The sequence below is a fragment of the Phodopus roborovskii genome, unplaced genomic scaffold, assembly GCF_943737965.1.
Source record: "Phodopus roborovskii unplaced genomic scaffold, PHOROB, whole genome shotgun sequence".
Taxonomy (NCBI): Eukaryota; Metazoa; Chordata; class Mammalia; order Rodentia; family Cricetidae; genus Phodopus; species Phodopus roborovskii.
The window spans coordinates 1,744,708-1,763,713 of record NW_026126460.1 but is presented as its reverse complement, the minus strand read 5'-3'; the positions used below and the strand labels follow the sequence as shown (position 1 = coordinate 1,763,713).

General features: G+C 38.9%; 1 protein-coding gene across 1 annotated transcript in view; it reads left to right on the top strand.

The window, feature by feature from the left end:
- Dnah7 (dynein axonemal heavy chain 7) overlaps positions 1-19,006 on the top strand; it is a 201,071-nt gene that overhangs the window by 73,380 nt on the left and 108,685 nt on the right. The window contains exons 21-28 of the mRNA XM_051190199.1: positions 1,998-2,166; positions 5,130-5,232; positions 5,368-5,495; positions 7,690-7,902; positions 9,681-9,779; positions 12,624-12,872; positions 16,443-16,592; positions 18,621-18,803. Of these exons, the coding sequence (XP_051046156.1) occupies positions 1,998-2,166; positions 5,130-5,232; positions 5,368-5,495; positions 7,690-7,902; positions 9,681-9,779; positions 12,624-12,872; positions 16,443-16,592; positions 18,621-18,803 (1,294 nt within the window). The remainder of the gene's footprint in view (positions 1-1,997; positions 2,167-5,129; positions 5,233-5,367; positions 5,496-7,689; positions 7,903-9,680; positions 9,780-12,623; positions 12,873-16,442; positions 16,593-18,620; positions 18,804-19,006) is intronic.

The following is a 19,006-nucleotide window of genomic DNA, read 5'->3' as shown; positions in this document are numbered from 1 at the left end:
TGTTTTCAGCTTCATAAAATAAAAAAGACACAGATTGTGTCATTCATATGTTTTACCATCAGATGGGGAAGTTAGATTAGAAAACAACTGCAATAGATTGTACTGTGTACTGAGGTACTAGAGGGAAATATTAGATGCCAGAGGTGTGTGTTACCCAGATGGGAACAGAGTTCATGGGGGAATCCCTTGAGAAGGAGTGCAGTAAGGAAGGTCTGGATGGATATCGTATATTACAAGGTAAGTGGATTTAATTGCATGGAAAGGAAAAGGCTCTCTGCATTGTTTCATGAGCAAGTGTAATTCACTTACATGTAATATGATTAGCAACCTATTTGGACTCATTAAAATAATTATGCTGTATGTTTTATATCCCCAGAGCCTTAATTTTTTTTTATTTTAATTCACTTATTTTAATAGTGTTCACTAAAATTAAATATTGTTTTAAGTATTCTCTTTATCTCTGTTATGTCTTTTAAAAGATTTTCCCCCTTGATTATTGATATAATGTTTCTAGAAGTTATTTAATTTTTTTGTTACTTGGGATTTTTGTTGTTGTTTTTGTTATTGATGCCTTTCTTCCATTCTGGAAGGTTCTCAGTCATTATCATTTGAAATGTACCTCTTCACCATTTTCTCCCTCCTTTATTCTGTGACCTTTAACTTTTCTTATATTTGATCTTCTAAATCTTTGGGTAATTCCCTTATATTTACTTCCTAACACATAATTTTATTTCCTTATGTTTATTCTGATATGTAACCTATTACAATGTTTTCAAAAAGGTTTTGGATAATGTTTTTTTTTTTTTTTTGTAGAATTTCAAGTTGTCTCTTTTAAATTGGCTTCTCTGCCTCAGAAAGAAAGGTGTGTGTGTGTGGGGAGGGGGGGTTGTGACCACTAGGAACCAAAAAGGATAGAGAAGGATGCTGTGTCTGTAATGAAACTCACAGGTCCCTGTTTATCTAGTGTTGCTACTATGTGTCTTAATCAACAATGACTCCCCCCCCCCCACTTTCCGGTTCACTGTGAACATGGTTAGATTAACGGCTGCTTCCCTTTCCTGCCTTAGATGATGCCAGCTGTAGACCTAGCCACACTTTCAAAGTTACCTCTGAAGAAGGCTTTAGGATTTTCTCAAGTTCAGGGGGAAAAAAATTATTTTTTCTTAGTTTTGGCTTATGTGCAATGAGATATGGAAATCTGACCCATTCTCTCCTTGAAGAGCCATGTGGGTTTGCTACCAGGACCTCCATGAAGCTTGCAAGCTTCCTCGTCCTTTCTCTGCTTGACCCTGTGTGCTGGAGAGTCTGTGGTTCCTGTTAGAGATAAAGCAACATTTCAGGCTTCCATCCCACTTTCCCTCAACTCTGATCATTTCATATCTGCATTGCCAAAGTGCACTTGTGTTTATTGGTGAGCACTCAAATAATACATATCTCTGCAGATTTGCACGTAATCAAGTCTCCATCGTTGAATGCCCTCATTGGTGACATCTTTTAATTCTTTAAGTGATGGCTGTAGATTTTAAAATTATTGTCTTCCAAATGATATTCCCTTATTCTTCTAATAGGGTTGGGTGCTCACAGAGTTAGCTGGATTCTCCACATTGACCAGAAGTCAGGACTGAATTCCAGAAGTACATGTGCTCTAAATTTGTTGTGTATATAAATATGTTTATGCACATGCATCCTATCTGCCTGCCTGCATCCACCCATTCATCTATCCATCTACCCATCACATAGCTACCCACCCACCTACCCATCCATCCACCCACCTGCCCGCCTGCCCATCCGTCTGTCCATATATATATATATATATATATATATATATATATATATATATATTCTATCTACTCTTGGAAGTAAAAGTAATAACAAAATATTGTACTGTCGGAGGTTAACAGGAAGGATGGAATTTTTAAAGAAGAGCTGGCAGTTAGGATCCCATTTAACCTTCTTTTTCTCTGTGTTTGTGATTCTGTCCATTCCTTTTACCCTAGGACCTTATTTGGAGCCCTTCACTTGCACCTTGGAGGAGCACCTGAAGGCCCAGCTGGCACTGGGAAGACAGAAACAACCAAGGATTTAGCAAAAGCTGTAGCCAAACAATGTGTCGTTTTCAACTGCTCCGATGGGCTGGATTATTTGGCTTTAGGAAAATTCTTTAAGGTTTGAGTCAACTCCTCGTTTCTTTTTAGTAGGGTAGCTGATCAGAGATGAAAAGGCTTATGAAGAGGCACAAATGAATGGGAGAGGAAGCTTAACTATGCCTTGTAAACATAAAAATTATGACAGTGTCTCAACTAGTCCCAAGGACCTGAGCCCTGCCTCCCTTGGTCCCTGCTGTGGTGGTCCCTTCCTGGCTAGTCCTCACTGGGTTTTAGACTTATAAATGCTAGTTAGCTAACTTGGTACCCTGACTATAGAGCAGCCTCTGTGGTAACAGAAGTCATGTTGCAGAGAAGGTTATTACAACTCATTCTTCCAAAAAGCAAAGAAAGTTTGTGTTAAGTGGGATCTTTACATATATTATGCAGGTAAAAGTCCGAGAACCACCCACTGTGTAAGGCTGTGGTGTGGAATTCCAAAGACTCCTTTAACTTTTCTGTTGTACTATCAGTAGTTTCAGGACTCACTAGTTGACTATTAGGGTACATCTTAAATACTTTTCTCTGGAAAAAAAAATCTAAAATAAAAAAAAAATTTTTTTTGTTAATTGTTTATTTGGTTTTTCGAGGCAGGTTTTCTCTGTGTAACAGGCCTAACTGTTGAGGAACTAGCTCTGTAGACCAGACTGGGCTTCAAACTCAGAAATCTGCCTGCCTCTGCCTCCCCAGTGCTGGGATTAAAGGTGTGTACCTCCACCTCCTGGCTGCTTTATTTTTTTTTTTAAATAATGTGCATATGTATTCATATATGTGTCTGTGAGTGTGCATGTACATGTGTGCTGTGTGTGAGAAGGTCAAGAGGTTGATACTGGTCCTCTTCTCGATTGCACTCCACTTTGATTTGAGACAGGGTTTTCCACAGGCTAGTTTGGCTATCCAGCAATTCCCAGGGCATCTGCCCGGTTCTGCCCCCTGTACACTGATGCCGTAAGCGTGGATCACTATGCCCAGTGTTTTCTGTCTGTCTGTCTGTGTAGATGCTAGATATTGAATTCATGTTGTTGTGTTTGTGTGTCAAGCATTTTACCAACTGACTCAGTCCCTGGCGATTCACATACCCCTACCCTACCCCCCACTACCATGTTTATTTATCTAAATCTGTCAGATTCTAGAGGTCTGTAAGGTTGTAAAACGGAGAATCAAAGGCGAAAGCATGCACATTTTGGAAACCACTTAGCAGCGTGTTTCTAAAAGTGCTAGGTGAAGTCTAAGCTCAGCTATCCCTTTGGGGCAGTGGGCTCTTTGTGCTTGCTTCCTTTTATTCTTCTGTGGTTTTTATGGATATATTTTAACTATTCTGTACTATTTACTTTTGAATTATTTCTTCAGCAAATTTAGCAACTTCAAGATTTAACAAAAATTATTGTTCTTATCCAATAAAGTAAACTTTTCCTGAGTGATATGCCTTGTTCATTTTTCACAATTTTGGAATTGTATAAGACTTTACATTTGTGATTATAAAACAGAATAAGATTTTTTTAAGGAAGTCAAAAACAATAAGAAATAAAGAGGCAGGAAAACATTGGAGTGACAGTTATTCTTCTATAGTGTAATATAAACTAGCTGCAATGACTAAGAAGTTGCAAAGTTAAAATATCCTAGATTTAGTTTGAATAAATAGTACATTCTAATGCATTGCAAGTAATTCCTGGCTTCTCCTTGCAATATTCTTCTTCATTTTTGGTTCAGATTGCTATATTTCAGTAGAACTAAATTTGCTTATTAATAAATGCTAATTGATTGTATAGATACATTTTTGGTGTTAAGTTCATGCTGAACAGTGGAGGTACAAATAAAGAAATAGTTCTTACTATTAAGAACCTCATAATCATTCAATCATTATTTTTAAAATTACTAACACAGGACTTGAGAAATGGCTCAGTGGTTAAGAGCACTGGCCGCTCTTCCAAGGGTCCTGAGTTCACTTCCCAGCAGCCACATGGCAGCCCATGCTATAACAGGATCTGATACCCTCTTCTGGTTAGCAGACATACAGACAAGCACACATATATTACATAAATAAATAAAGATTATAAAAATCATCACAATTTGAATGCTTGCATATATTTTGCTTAACAGCCTGTTTTCTGTGATAACTAAGCCTTTTACTATATTAATCATTGGAGGTCAAAGTAATGGGTATTATCATCTCCTAAGAGTTACCTGTCTTTGATGTGCATGGAGTTCATGTTCAGTCCAGTGTGACTCAGGACAGTGATGTAAGTGTGTACAAACCTAGGGTCAGCATTAGTATCTCTGTGGCCTTTTGCAAATGGCTTAGTATCACATGTAGAGCAGCATTTCAGAATATCACTGTTGCACATACCAGATAGACAGTGAAAGGCATACACAGGCAAACATGCACACACACTGATACACACACACACACACACACACACACACACACACACACATGCAATCTATGAAATTTGTCCTCAATAAATTCTTAATTTTTGTTTCCAAATTTTAAATCTGAGTTTAAACATAATTATTCATTCTTATTTTAGTTTTGTTTTTTTATGACTAGACATCACATATTTTTGAGGCAATCAAATTGGGCCTTGAATATTGACTGCTTGGGTTTTCTAATTACAAAGCAGTTTATCTGGCAATGGAAATCATGTTGCAGAGAGGGTTATTACAAACCATCCTTTTAAAATAGCAAGTAAAATCAACTGTAAATAAAAAGCAAAAGCCTGGAAATTATAGGTGTACCTCTAAATGCCTAAAGATATATCCAGAGTAAAGGCAGTAAATTAGAAAGTTTTCCAGTTGATCAAACTCTTTATTCACCTAGAATAATGAATTGGTAATGAAAAAATGAGCTGTCTTTAAAGATAAAAGTGAATAAGCAATTTCTTTGATAGGATATTAAATCCCTGAAAAGATCAGGTAAAAATGCATCATTTCAATGTACTATTCAATCAGATAAAGGTGAAAAATTTTATTATTCTTTCCTCCCAGGGTCTGTTATCTTGCGGAGCCTGGGCTTGCTTTGATGAGTTTAACCGAATTGATTTGGAAGTACTTTCTGTGGTGGCTCAACAAATCCTTACCATCCAAAGAGGTAATGAGCTAACCTGGCTATGCAGTGTGTGAAGGCAGAAGAAATACTGGGCGTGGGGGTGGGAGTGAGGGGGTGGGTGGTGCAAGCTGCATGTGTCAGTGACTGCTAAGTCATTGAACTTGTGACTGTCCACAGGTATTAACGCAGGTACTGAACTACTAGTGTTTGAAGGAACAGAACTAAAACTTGACCCCACATGCGCTGTCTTTATAACAATGAACCCCGGGTACGCTGGGCGTTCAGAGCTGCCAGACAATCTGAAGGTATGAAGGGTGAAATTATGACATCTGTTTCTTTTTCACAATTTATGAATGCAAAAGAAAAATAGGGAGTGTGTGATTCTAGAATATTTTTTTCAAATCTTCTTTGAGAGACACTATTTTGGGAAATTATTTGGGAAGATGATATCTAAAGCCAGAAATTTTTACAAATGTGGAGAATAGGTACAACCCCAAAATTTTATAGTTTTAAAATAGAATTGATTATAGCAAATGAAAAAAAGACAAAAAAAAATACTTCTTAACTCTTATTTATCTTTCCAGGTTGATATGCATTTTTTTAAAGTATTTAAATCCAACAATTGTGTATAGTTGGTTTTTTTTGTTTTGTTTTGTTTTTTAAGTTAAATTCATGATGAACATTTTCCCTTCTTTAGAAACATGATTCATACTGTAACTAAGTTTACTAAGTGTCATGCTGTGGACATTTAGGATGCATTCAGTTATATCAGGACCACCTAGGCTGCTCCTGCTTAAGACTTCTATTGGAAGATATCCCTTAGCTGGGTCACCTTCAGCACAGTGTGGAACAGTCAGCCTCCTACTATGGATTCTCAGTTCTTATTAATATATAGCACTTGTTTGTTTATTTATTTATTTATAAGGGACAAAACATCGTTCTAGTAGAATAGAGCAAAACTTCCACTTTAAAAAGGCAACTTCAATTGTTACTAAAGTACCTTGTTTTCTCCACTTATGTGGTCTCCTTATATACTTCCAGGTGAATCGCATGTTTATAGATTGTGCATAAGGAACAATGCATGTTGGAAAATACATTATATAATTAATTAATTGTTTTGATTACATTAATAATTGTAGACCCCCTCCCCCCAAAGCCAAGTTTTCTGACTAAACCCTATGTGCCTTCCACTGGTCATTGTGTGCAGCAACAGCTCCTGAAATAATGCCGATTGCCACCAAATATTTTTGTATTTCTATTTTATACCCTTTATGTGCTAGATCAGACAATTTAGCACTTTGCCTTAGTGAAGGAAGGAATGATTTAAAAATGAGGAGTGAGGGCTGGAGAGATTGTTCAGTGGGGAAGGGTGCCTGCCCTCCAAGCTCAAGAACCTGAGACCAGGACCTGCAGGGAGAAGAGAGACCTGACCCCTCAAACTGAACTCTGACCTCCATGTTCAGGTTATAGCATGCGGACCGCAGCCCCCCCCCCCATCCCCTCCCCCCCCCACCCCACCCCCCCGCCTCCCGCAATGAGTAAATACAACACATCTTGGAGGAGGGAAGTGGTAAACCCTTCATTTAAGAATCTCTTTGTGACTTCTCTTTGAACTTTTGTTCTAGGAAGCTCTCTCCAGCTTCTCTGTCTCACCATCACTTATGTTACTCTTTTATTCAGTGGTATTTAGTGGTCTGGATCGAAAGTTACTTGCTTAAGGTAGATTTTTACATTATGTATGTGTGCAAGAAAACACTAATATTAGTGAACTAATATTCTAAGCATAAATTAGATTTTTAAGGAATAAATGTGTAATTTTATATTATCTTACCATCACATGACATTTAGTTGTTTTATAGTAATTAAAATTATGAGTATAAATGGTCTTTATAATTTTCAAAATTAATGATCTTTACTAGTCATCATCCATGATTTTCCAGTGTTCTTTGCATTATTGTGTTTGCAGAAGGGCTGGTCAAGTTTGTACAGACTCAATATTCAGATGCAGAGATGCTCTGACTGTCTCAGAATATCTCCTTTACTTAACACAATCCTATTATTGGGGCAGCTGAACACTTGCAGGTTATGAGTTAACCAGAGTCTTAGAGAGCCTGACTGAAATCCAGGCACCAGCAGCAGATCTTTGTCACCAGTCTGGGTGAGAGGCCAGGTTTGCTTGTGTCCTGGCCATCTGATGTTCTTTTTCCCCTTAACTTGTTGCTTTCTGCAAAGAGCATAGAAAAACCAATTCTGGACATTTAGAAAGAGCCGTTTATCTAAAGTTAATGGTATGTTTATTACATATGTTTTAATGGGAAACTGAATTTATAATTACTTTACCTATATGCTTTGGATATTGTGATTAATATATATTAGATAACAAACATTACTGGTAAGTGTGAAATTATTGTAGAAAAGCAATAAATATCATAACACTTGTTAAACAAGAGCAGGATTGCCTTCCATTACCCTCTGAAAGGCCTCTTTCATGTGCTCCAGGCTCTCTTTCGGACAGTGGCAATGATGGTCCCTGACTATGCCATGATTGCTGAGATCGTCCTGTACTCCTGTGGCTTTGTCACTGCTCGGCCACTATCTATAAAAATTGTGGCCACATACCGCTTGTGCTCAGAGCAATTGTCCTCTCAACACCACTATGACTACGGGATGCGAGCCGTGAAGTCGGTGCTCACAGCTGCGGGCAATCTGAAGGTAGAGCCAAATGCCTCTGACTCATTACACTTCTCTCCCTAAACCTTAGAACCAACTGTTTTCACAAGAGTTCCAGTGCCTGGTTGGATTTATCAGTTAGCTGAAAAAAATATATAATAATGAAAAACAAAACTTTATATTGTTTTATAAAACTGTACACAGATAATTTTTAGTGTTTGAGTTTAAATATACAGAATTAGTAATAGCCAAAGAATACAGTCACTGTCAAGAATGTTTTGAAGGTTTTCTATTCATATAACATGTAGCACTCTTTAGGGAATAATGTATAAATTAATAAATATATATATAAAGCCCTAAGAATTGTCACTTATGTAACTGCCAGTTGTAATCACTTGCAGGCTCATGGCAATAGTGATAAAATGTTTGCATCCTAAGATCATAAGTAAATAGATAAAAACAACAGATAATTCAGGACACAGCTGGCTTCTCTCTAGAAGTAGAACCTTGACATAGAGCTACATATTAGTTCTTTATGAAGGCAAGATAAGTTATTGTTAAAAGCAAACCCCCAAAATGTGACCTTGGAGTTTACACAATGTTCAGAATTTGTAGAAGATACAAATTTTAAAATACATCCCACATGATTAACAACAATTTTTATCCTCTATCATAATGCTATCAAGAACTCTGATATACAGTTGCTATATTCTATTTCATATTAGCCTAACATAACTTCAAGCCATTGTTTTGTTTTTGCAATAAACACAAGTGCCTAGAAGCAGCAATTTGTACTACCCTGGCTTGTCAAGATTACCTCGTGGCCAGATAATGGGAATGATAATACATTGTCCTAGTGCAGGTCGGTGTTGGAATCTTGACTGGAATTGAACTATAAAAGTTAGGCTGCAAATAAATCCTGCAAATGAATACTATCACTCTTTGTCACAAGCTAATTTAGAATTGTCAAATGATTTGGCTTAAATATTTTTTTAGTTTGTTTTTGTTAAACAAGAAACAGCTTAAACATTTGCTTCAAAATAATAGCCTCTCAAATAACAAAAATGGAATCTGATACATCAAAATTCATTTTTGTTATATTGATCAAAAACAAAGTCCAGATGAGCACAGCTAATTTTGACCTCTAGGGGTTCCGGAAGGAAAATGAGAATTTTAGGAAACAAAAAATGTAATGGTTGGGAATTTTGAATTAGACTTTGAGTAAGGATTAGGTTTAGGAGAAATAATTCTAAGGCTTGATCTTTGGGGGCACTAGTTATGTGAATCATAACATAGGCATAAGCAAAAAGTTCCAAGCTCCATCAGAGTTTTAGTCAATACTGGGCATGCAACAGACACTTAGAGCTTGTTTTCTTACGTACAATCTGCCTGACTAGATTAGTAGCCCTCTACCTTCTCTGCAGAGCTTGGTAACTACATGGCATGTGAACAGGCAGCCCATAGGTAGCCAGCAAGCACCTGATCATTCACTCCACTCACAATACTACTCGTCCTGATTTTTACAAAACCAAGCCACTGTGGGCCTTGAATAAGCAAGTAATACCCACAAAGCAGGCAAGGACACTTCTCAATGTATTGAATTCCTGGTCACTAATCCTGTATCAACATATCCATGGAAATGCAGTCAATTGTGCCTGCGGTCATGTTATAGGGGAGTCAGTGAGTATAAACATCATTTTCTGTAATGAAAACAGGAGCAATACTTTGTTTAGATTGTTCATAGTTGCTGTGCATTTGTGTATGTATAGACACAAAAAAGTGTCTATGACAGCAATCCTAATGACTATGTTTTCTTTTAGCTAAAGTATCCGAATGAAAATGAAGAAATTTTGCTACTTAGATCTATTATTGATGTAAATCTGCCGAAGTTTTTATCCCACGACTTGCCACTCTTTGAGGTAAGATCACTTCTCATTCCCATGTACTAACACTCCTAGAGTAGTGTAGTCAGTACCATGTCTGCAGACTTCTCTGCAGGGACTTCAGCTGCAAAAAGCAGGGGCGTGGTCAGAGGAGCATGGACCAGCCCTGCTTACCTGGAGTGTGTTTAGCTGGGGCTCTTGCTTCTGATACATTTAGCAACTTAATATTTTTATGCTTTTTTTTTTACTGGACAATAATAAGGAACATACAAGTGTAGATACTTGCTATAAATTCCATGAGAATGTATGTTGAATGTATTTTGGCTAGCATATCACCGAATCCTTAGCACTTGCTAAAATAAGGATTAAGTGAACGCAATGACTTTTATGAAATTGTTTATTCAGGATAATCTTACATAAGAACCAAATTTGAAAATCTTGGTATATTTTAAGATTAGATTATGAGTAACTGGGAGAAAGAAGAATTAGAATCACAGTTTCTAAAATCAATCCTGTATCACTCTCTTTGTCTACTATAAGAATTCATAGGAGCATTGGCTCCTTCTAAATGGTAGATGTGCTGGTAGCTTCCAGCATATGTAAAGGCAAAAGGTACCATGACTGTCATGGGAGCAAGATAAGAGAAGCTTCCATGAGTTGCTCCCATAGCAACCATGTTTCATCACTTTGAAAGGAACGCTCCCTTGTTTTTAGATATGTTTTAGATATGTTCCACATATCATAGTGGAACAAACGAACAGGGGAAGATCTCAAATGTTCTCCCTAAAGTTTTCTGCCCAACCTCTTGGTGCTAGAACATGGAACAGATTTGGGGGAACAAAAGCTGCATTTTCTTCCAGCAGGTGGGAGTGTGTGTCCTGGAGTATGTTCACATCGAGTGGTGCTTCTGTAAAACAAATGTTTAGAAAGCACTCCCTCAAATGGAGGATGCTTGACATTTCCAGTCAGGACAATTTCTTGTGTAAGACAGCCTCATGTACTACAGGACACCCTCCCACCCACACATGCATTCACCCAGTGTCTACAGACCTCTCTCACAGTGGCAAGCAGAGGGATCAGAGGGATGAAAGAAAGAGGAGAGAGAACACTGGGGATCAAACAATCAAATTGGGGTCTCGCTTTCATTAAGCACATACCTACACTGAAGAATGTCCCTAGCCTGGGCCACATGGTAAATTACAGGCCCACCTGATTCATAAGCAAGACTTCTTGTCTATATTTCATGTCCCAAATGGCAAATGGGAGCAAGCGGTATCATTACCCCCATGTTATGATGATGCAAGCACAACAGAAAGATGACAAACAACTTGTATCTGTGGCATATGTGTGAGGGCAGGGACTCTAGCCAGCCAGCTACACTGTTAATCAGTCTCTCCAGTGCTATTTTGTCTCCTTTCCCCCCAAGGTAACTTACTGGATTGGATGAGGGAGTGATTAAATTGGTAGCTCAAATTTTAAGTATAACTCAAGCATATGCTTTCGCATTAAATACCTCTGAAATTTCACTTTTACCTTCAGATTAAAAAAAAATTAGTCACTTCTCACATAATGAAATAGGCTCACCAGTTTATCAAGGTTCTTCCTCAGACCTTGTAATTAGCTTAATGTATTCATTCATAAGCACTACATGCAGAATCACCACTGTTGCCAAATGCACATTATATGATTATGTTAGCTTCCTAAGGCTGCTAAGGCGATGCAGCAGGACACAAACACTCTCAGCACGCACGACACAAACACTCTCTTCCAACTCTGAAGCTAGAAGTGTGGACAGAGAGTGCTAGAGACCAAACAGCATTGTCTTAGTCACTGTCCTACTGTGAAGAGACACCTTGACCACAGAAACTCTCACAAAGGAGAGCATTTAACTGGGGCTGGCTTACAGTTGAGAGGTTCAGTCCACTATCATCATGGCAGGAAGCATGGTGATGTGCAAGCAGACCTGGTACTAGAGACTTAGCTGAGAGCTCCACATCTGGATCTCCAGGCAGCAGGAAGAGAGTGACACTGCACCTGGTTTGAGCATTTAAAACCTCATAGCCTACCCTAGTGTCAGACCTCCTCCAACAAGGACATGCCTCTCCTAATAGTACCACCCCTAATGAGCCTATGGGGCCCATTTTCATTCTAACCACCACAGGCTTTTAGAGACTCCTTTCCAATTTCTTCCTAGCTCCTGGTAGCTCCCTGCAACCCTGGCTATTCCCTGCTTTGTGGCTGCTTTATGCTAATCTCAATGAACCCATCGACACATGGCCTTCTTCACTGTGCCCAAGTATCTGAGCATCCCCTCCTCTCCCTCTTAGATAGCATCATCCTTACCTAGTGTGACATCTTAACCATCTACACGTGGAAACCCAAGTTTTCATATAAGTATTGATCAAGGTCCAGGGTGACCCCAAAACACAACTTATATATTGCATGTATGTACTAAAATTATGCCTGAAATGACTCTTGTATGTATAAACGGCTTGGATCATAGTTCTAGAACCAGTTCTATATAAGACACCACCTTCACTGATAAAGCCTTTGGTTTGTATCTCCGATTATCTGTTGCTTATGAGTAAGTGGGTCAATTCATGGGCTCCTGGTTCTGTTTTGGTGATGTATTTGTTGCTTTTCACCAATACAGCAGTCCATAAGTTAAATAACCACATCATGTCAGACTTCCAATTTTTAAATTAGTTCACAAAACTTCAGGCTGCAAATTTTATGTCAGAAAACAAAAACTTGAACTGTTAAAGCAGCTCTATTCCCATTTATATTAAATGCAAATTTATACATTGGCTAATATACAACCATTTGCTTGTGTCTCTTGGATGTAAATATATGCAATGTAAACTTCCCACCTGTTACCAGGGAATCACTTCAGATTTGTTTCCTGGGGTGAGATTACCAAAGCCAGACTATAATGACCTGCTGGCAGCCATCAAGGACAATTGCGTGGCCATGAATTTGCAGATGACCAAGTTCTTCTCTGAGAAGATCCTGCAGATCTACGAGATGATGATCGTGCGCCATGGCTTCATGATCGTCGGGGAGCCTTTTGGGGGGAAGACCAGCGCTTACCGTGTTCTAGCTGGAGCGTTAGGTGACATTTGTGAGAAGGTACACACATTGCCAATGCATAACTTGTTGATAATTAGCTTTGTGCAAGAGTGGATGCAGGGCTGTTTTAAAACATACTTTTCATGGGGCAGTGTAAAATCACTAAAGAGAGAAAATGAGCTAGAAATGATAAACGAGAAGGGCAAAATGAAGCAAGCGGTGACTCCAACACATGATGAATATGTCACAAATTTACCTTGGAGTCTTTGCTTTTGATTAAAGACAATGAACTTTTTGTTTGTTTTTGTAAAAATATGAAAATACAGAAGTTTAAGGTTTTCTTTTAGGAGAGTATTTTTATTTTTCTGGAATGTTATAAATGGGAGTTATGAGATGCCAGTGATATTAGTTTTAAGGCATATGTGTACATAAGTATGTGTATGTAGTTTACATATATAACTACTACTTAAATTCTTTCAAATTGTATAATTTATTTACATATATGTGCATGTGTGTGGGTACTCTTAGAGATGAAAAGAGGGTGGCTGATTTTCTGGAGTCAGATTTACAGGTACTTGTGAGCCATTAGACAGGGGTACTGGGCACCAAACCCAAGTCTTCTGGCAGAGTAACAAATACTCAACTGCTGAGCTGTGTCTACAGCCCCCAGCTATTTAAAACTCTTAAGCATGTCACACTGTGACCCACTTTGTATGCTAAATGGGACTCTGCACCTCTGTAGCAGATACTGCTCTTGTCCTGTCCTCTTGTATCCTGGGGAGTTTTTACCACATATCTCAGTGTGTGGAACCTAGATGGGTTTCTGATCACTATTATCTTCTGTGGAGTCTCTCAAAGAATATGAAAGTATTTACTTGTCTTGTTACCTTGGATTCACATTGTCTCATTTCACTAACACACTCTGTGTTCTCCTTGTGTGCCTGTTGCCCGTACCTTCCGCTGTATTCTTAGTATCATGGTGACTTACCTTTTAAAATAACAGTGTGACTTTGCATTTCTGCAGGCTGATCACCTTAATATTTAAATTTTCATTTACAGTTTTTATCAATATATTTTGATTGTGTTTTCCCCTCTCCCAACTCCTCCCAAATCGTCCCCATTTCCTTACCCATGCAAATTCATGTTGTCTCTCTCTCTCTCAAAAAGAAAAAAAACAACAAAAAAAGCCCAAAATGAAAATCAAAACAAATAAGAAAAATGTAATAAAAAATGCTAAAACAAAACAAAATGAGACCAAAAAAAAAAAAAAAAAAAAAAAAAAAAAAAGGGAGAGAGAGAGAGAGAGAGAGAGAGAGAGAGAGAGAGAGATAGAGAGAAGAAAAACCCCACAAAACAAAACAAAACCACCACATGGAGTTCATTTTGTGTTGGCCAGCTACTCCTCGCATCTTGGTAAGGAGCTTGCTCTAGAGCGTGGTTCACACACCCAGTGACAGCCATTGTTAGGCACTTGCTTTCCCTTTGCATTAGGTACCAAATAAAATAGCTTCTTCGTCAGGGGTGGGAACCCCAATCCACTTCTATTTTATAGGGAAATTTAAGGTAATTTATACTTTGCTTCAATTCTCATGACATTTCTTCTTTTTCTTTTCCTCCCAGCCTGCTTTCCTATCTTCCCTTCCCTGTGTTTCACTTGTTTGTGTTTTACTCCTGATGCCGTTTCATTGTTATGCTAATCGGTTGGCCACACACAAAGATAAAGGCTCTAAAAGAACCAGACACCACCTTGCTGAAAGGGTGGCAGGAGTGACCGGACGAGCCTGTTTTCAGTCTCCTGTGAAATCCAAACGGTTCGCTCTGAAGGACCAGAAATTAAAATGAATATAAGTTTAAAAACTTGGGCCCTAAAAAGGGAACTTCTGATGACTGGGAATGATGTGGCTGGCGCCTGAGCCCTGCTCTCACAGAAGGGGAGGTGACTGTCCACCACTTGTGTCAACATTCCTATGCCTGCTAATTGCTGGTTGTAAGGTTGTAAAGATTCATCTGCCCAGGGGATAACTGACAGACCCTGTGACTCTGTAACCCTGCAATCCTGTACCCTGTCTTATCTTACTCAAATGTATCTTGCTTAAAATGCGTAGTTACTGCTTTGCTCTGTACTTTGTATGACCTTAAGTAACCATGGACACTTTGGAATTTGTGGCCTTCAACCTTATGATCTTTCCCTTTAAAAGCTTCCCTTTATGACTGGTTGGCATATCACTTCCCCGCCATAGAGTGAGATCCAAGATGGCCAACTTGAACAATAAAAAGAAACCTTTGCTTTTGCATTGGAGGTGTCATGGCTCCTTAGGTTGGTCTGGGGCTCCGCAAACCTGGCACAACACATTCCTTCCATGGAAATTGTAACAGTGGTGTTACTGTTTCTTAGCTACCATACTCAGCTCATAGCTCTGTACTGGCCTTTGGAATAAAGCCTGTCTTTAGGGGCAGCAATATCATCCTGATTAATAGAGTTGAGTTTCCCTATACTTCTCCATTGAGGAAGTTTCTATGCAAAGCTCTTCCTGGCACAGGGGTGAGAGCAGAGACCTTGAGCTGAGCTTTGTCTTGTTATTTAAGTGATTATTTACACATCTGTTCTTTGATTTATTAGTTTGTGTCTGTCCATAGCTTGGGCAGTGTTGGAAAGAATTGGACTTGCTATGCTGTTGTATATAAAATAAATTACTAAAGTAGGTTTTAAGGAAGTTACATTATTCTATACAATGCTATAATGATAGACACATGAGTAAAACCCACAAAGTTAAACACTAATTCAACCCTCATGTAAGTATATGTTATTAATAGTGCATGTCCAGACACTCACAGTGAAGCCCTGTGCCACACCAGTGCATGATGGTAATATCAGGGAGGCCCAGGCAGAGGAAGGATTTGGGAAGCTCTGCACTTTCTGCTCGAGTTCCTGTAAATCTGAGACTGTTCTGAAAATTAATTCTGTTAATTTAAAAACAAGGCTTATATGTCCCAAGGGTGCCAATATATCTTACAATAATGTCATAGAGCCAGGGTTCTGGCTAAAATGGGCAATTTACTAACATTAAGTCTTTGACTCCATGGGAAGTCTCTATCGTTACATGTCTTTATTTTCTCTCAGAGAGCATTTTGTAGCAAGGGTCAGCAGATTACAGCCACAGGCCAAATCCAGCCAAAGTCTATGCTTGTGATGGCAGTGAACTCAGAATGGTGCTGAGAGTCCTTACAATTTTTTAAAAACTGAAAATAGAACAAGAAACCCAAAAGCCTACATCGTTTACTCTGTGGGTCTGTACCAGCAACAGCTGTCAATTCTTTTTCTGTAATTTCAGATTTATAAGAATGAACATCGTTTAAATGTACCCCTTTATATTTTGTTACCTTAAAATACTGTTATAAACAACCTTCAGAACTTGACTTTCCAGTTGTTCATTGGCATTATGGAGAAAACAGAAATAGTTCTTCTCACACAGCGGCCTTGTGCTTGGGAACCTTGTTAACTTCATTCCTTACTTTGGCAGCTTCTTTGTAGGTTCCTTAAGGTATTTTTACATACTCAATCATGCGTTCTATGTGGAAAGGCAGTATCCTTCAGTATAAATAATGTTTTGTTGTTGCTTTTCCATCAAGGGACTAATGGAAGAAAACAAGGTTCAAATAACCGTCTTAAATCCCAAGTCTGTCACCATGGGCCAGCTGTATGGACAGTTTGACTTAGTGTCTCATGAGTGGTCTGACGGGGTCCTTGCTGTCAGCTTTAGAGCATTTGCGGCTTCCTCGGTAAGAGCCCACATTCTCACATGCAGATTTTTAAAAGGTTGTGTTGTGTCTTGTGACTACTGTCTGACTTTTTCCCAGCTGTTTCAAGCAAACCTTTCTATTTATATGTTAAGATATTTATTGAAAGCACATTACTAGATGCTTTCGTATTTCTGTAAGGAACAATGGTAACACATGCAAGAACAGCAGAGACCATGTTCCTGGGCACCTCTGACCCGGGAGTACCCATCAGACCTCGTGGGAGACAGGAAAGTAGATGGTCTGAGTGATGTGGCCCTCAGCTTCTTTGGTAACATCATTTATTTCTGTACTCTGGGCTGCTGCCATTGTCATACCCACTTGTTAGACATACCTCAGTGCTTAGAGAACAAAAATGCACACCTTTGAAATTGTCTAATGTTCTAGAACTTTCCATATAGTGTGTTTGGAAGCGAAGGAAAGCACTGTGGAAAGCAGAAGACTTAAGAGACATGGCAGGGCTGGCCTTGTTCTGTGGGGTCATTGTCTGTCACACTCAAAAGCAGAGTGTAGGCCAGCAAATGCTGACCTGGCCACAGAGCTTCAGCAGGTTCTTGTAGATGGTTTTATGGGACTCAGCTTACTTAAGATGGTATAGAAAAAGAGGACTGCACTAGCGACACATAATGTTTTTAATATGAAAGTCACTATTTTATAAATGTTTTCTTTATCTTGGCTACCATGGACCCTAAATTTGGTGTTCTCCATACTTAAAGGGTCAGTGGACCATAGCACATGACTGTAACTCACCATAACTTTTATTCAGAGAAAGGCCATGGCAGTGAGTAACATAGTATAGGTTCTCCCAGGGCAGAGATCTTGCCCAGCAGCAAGCGTTGATAGTAATTTTCAGTGTAAGTCATCACAAGGCACAAGGAAAATAGACAAGTAGCTTCTTGGGTCCTCTCCTGTCAAATGCATTTGCTCAGGCCCAGAATAATGTAACACAAAGCTTCTAGACAATGTAAGCAGACATATCATTTACATAGAAATGGCCACCAGGCGTGCAGTTACATAACTTACATTACATTTTGTAGAAAGCTATGCCCCATAAATACCAAATCTCAGTGAAGCTCAGCAATTTACTCAAAAACAGTGGGGAAAAAAAGGACATCCTTCAGACTGTCCCCTGTCCCTAAAGTGATAGTTGACCAATCACACAACTCATAGCATGAGGGAAAGTTATCTCAAGTGATCACCCATGGATCGAGAAATACTCTTCCTTGCTGCCCTCTTGAGTTTTGAGCACACCAGCACTAACTTAAATGTGAACATAGGGTGACTCAACCCTGGAGCAGCCCACTGTCCTAAGGAGTTAGTTAACCCTGGGGCAACCCACTGTCCTAAGGAGTTGACCCTGGGGCAGCCCACTGTCCTAAGGAGTTGACCCTGGGGCAGCCTACTGTCCTAAAGAGTTGACCCTGGGGCAGCCCACTGTCCTAAGGAGTTGACCCTGGGGTAGCCCACTGTCCTATGGAGTTTGTTAACCCTGGGGTAGCCCACTGTCCCATGGAGTTGACCTTTGGGCAGTCTACTGTCTATGGAGTTGACCCTGGCAACTGAGAATGTGTTGAGAAGGATTTACATTGCCACCACTGTAGCTTCTACTCACATTAGCTGAAAGTAATGCAAACACCACGACTTGTATATACAAGCAGATAGAATTATAAAAATCAGAAGGTTGACTATTTTCTATATAATGCATCTTTTCATATTCCTTAATATATGTCAGACTTCAAAACTGATTTTATGAAATATATACATATATACATACATATATATATATACACTAATGTATATTATTACTGATGTACTAGACTTTATGTGAATGCTATATTGATTTTAATAGCCTATACCAGTGGTTCTCAACCTGTAGGCCATGATTTACTTAAAGGGTATTTTTTATGTTTTCATGATAAAGTAACCATTCTAATTTAAAATTTTGAGATATTAGGGTTGATCCGTTTGCTTTGTTCTATTTTGTCCTTTATCCACTCCATGTGTATTCAGACTCCAGACCGGAAGTGGCTAATTTTTGATGGCCCAGTTGATGCAGTGTGGATTGAGAACATGAACACTGTGCTGGATGATAACAAGAAGCTCTGTCTGATGAGTGGGGAGATCATTCAGATGTCACCACAGATGAACCTGATTTTTGAACCAATGGATCTAGAAGTTGCTTCTCCTGCCACTGTAAGTTCTCGGCCTTGGCATCTGCCTATGAGTCGCACAGCTTTTATAAATGTCCCTTTTTACTTGCTTTCCCTTTAAATTCAGTGTATTTGTACATTCCATTGTGTGTGAGCATATCTGCTTCCATACCTTGGTAGGTTTAGTAATTCAGCTAGTTTTCTCTTATCTGGGATCATTTTGCAAAATCACATGCAAAAGCTGAG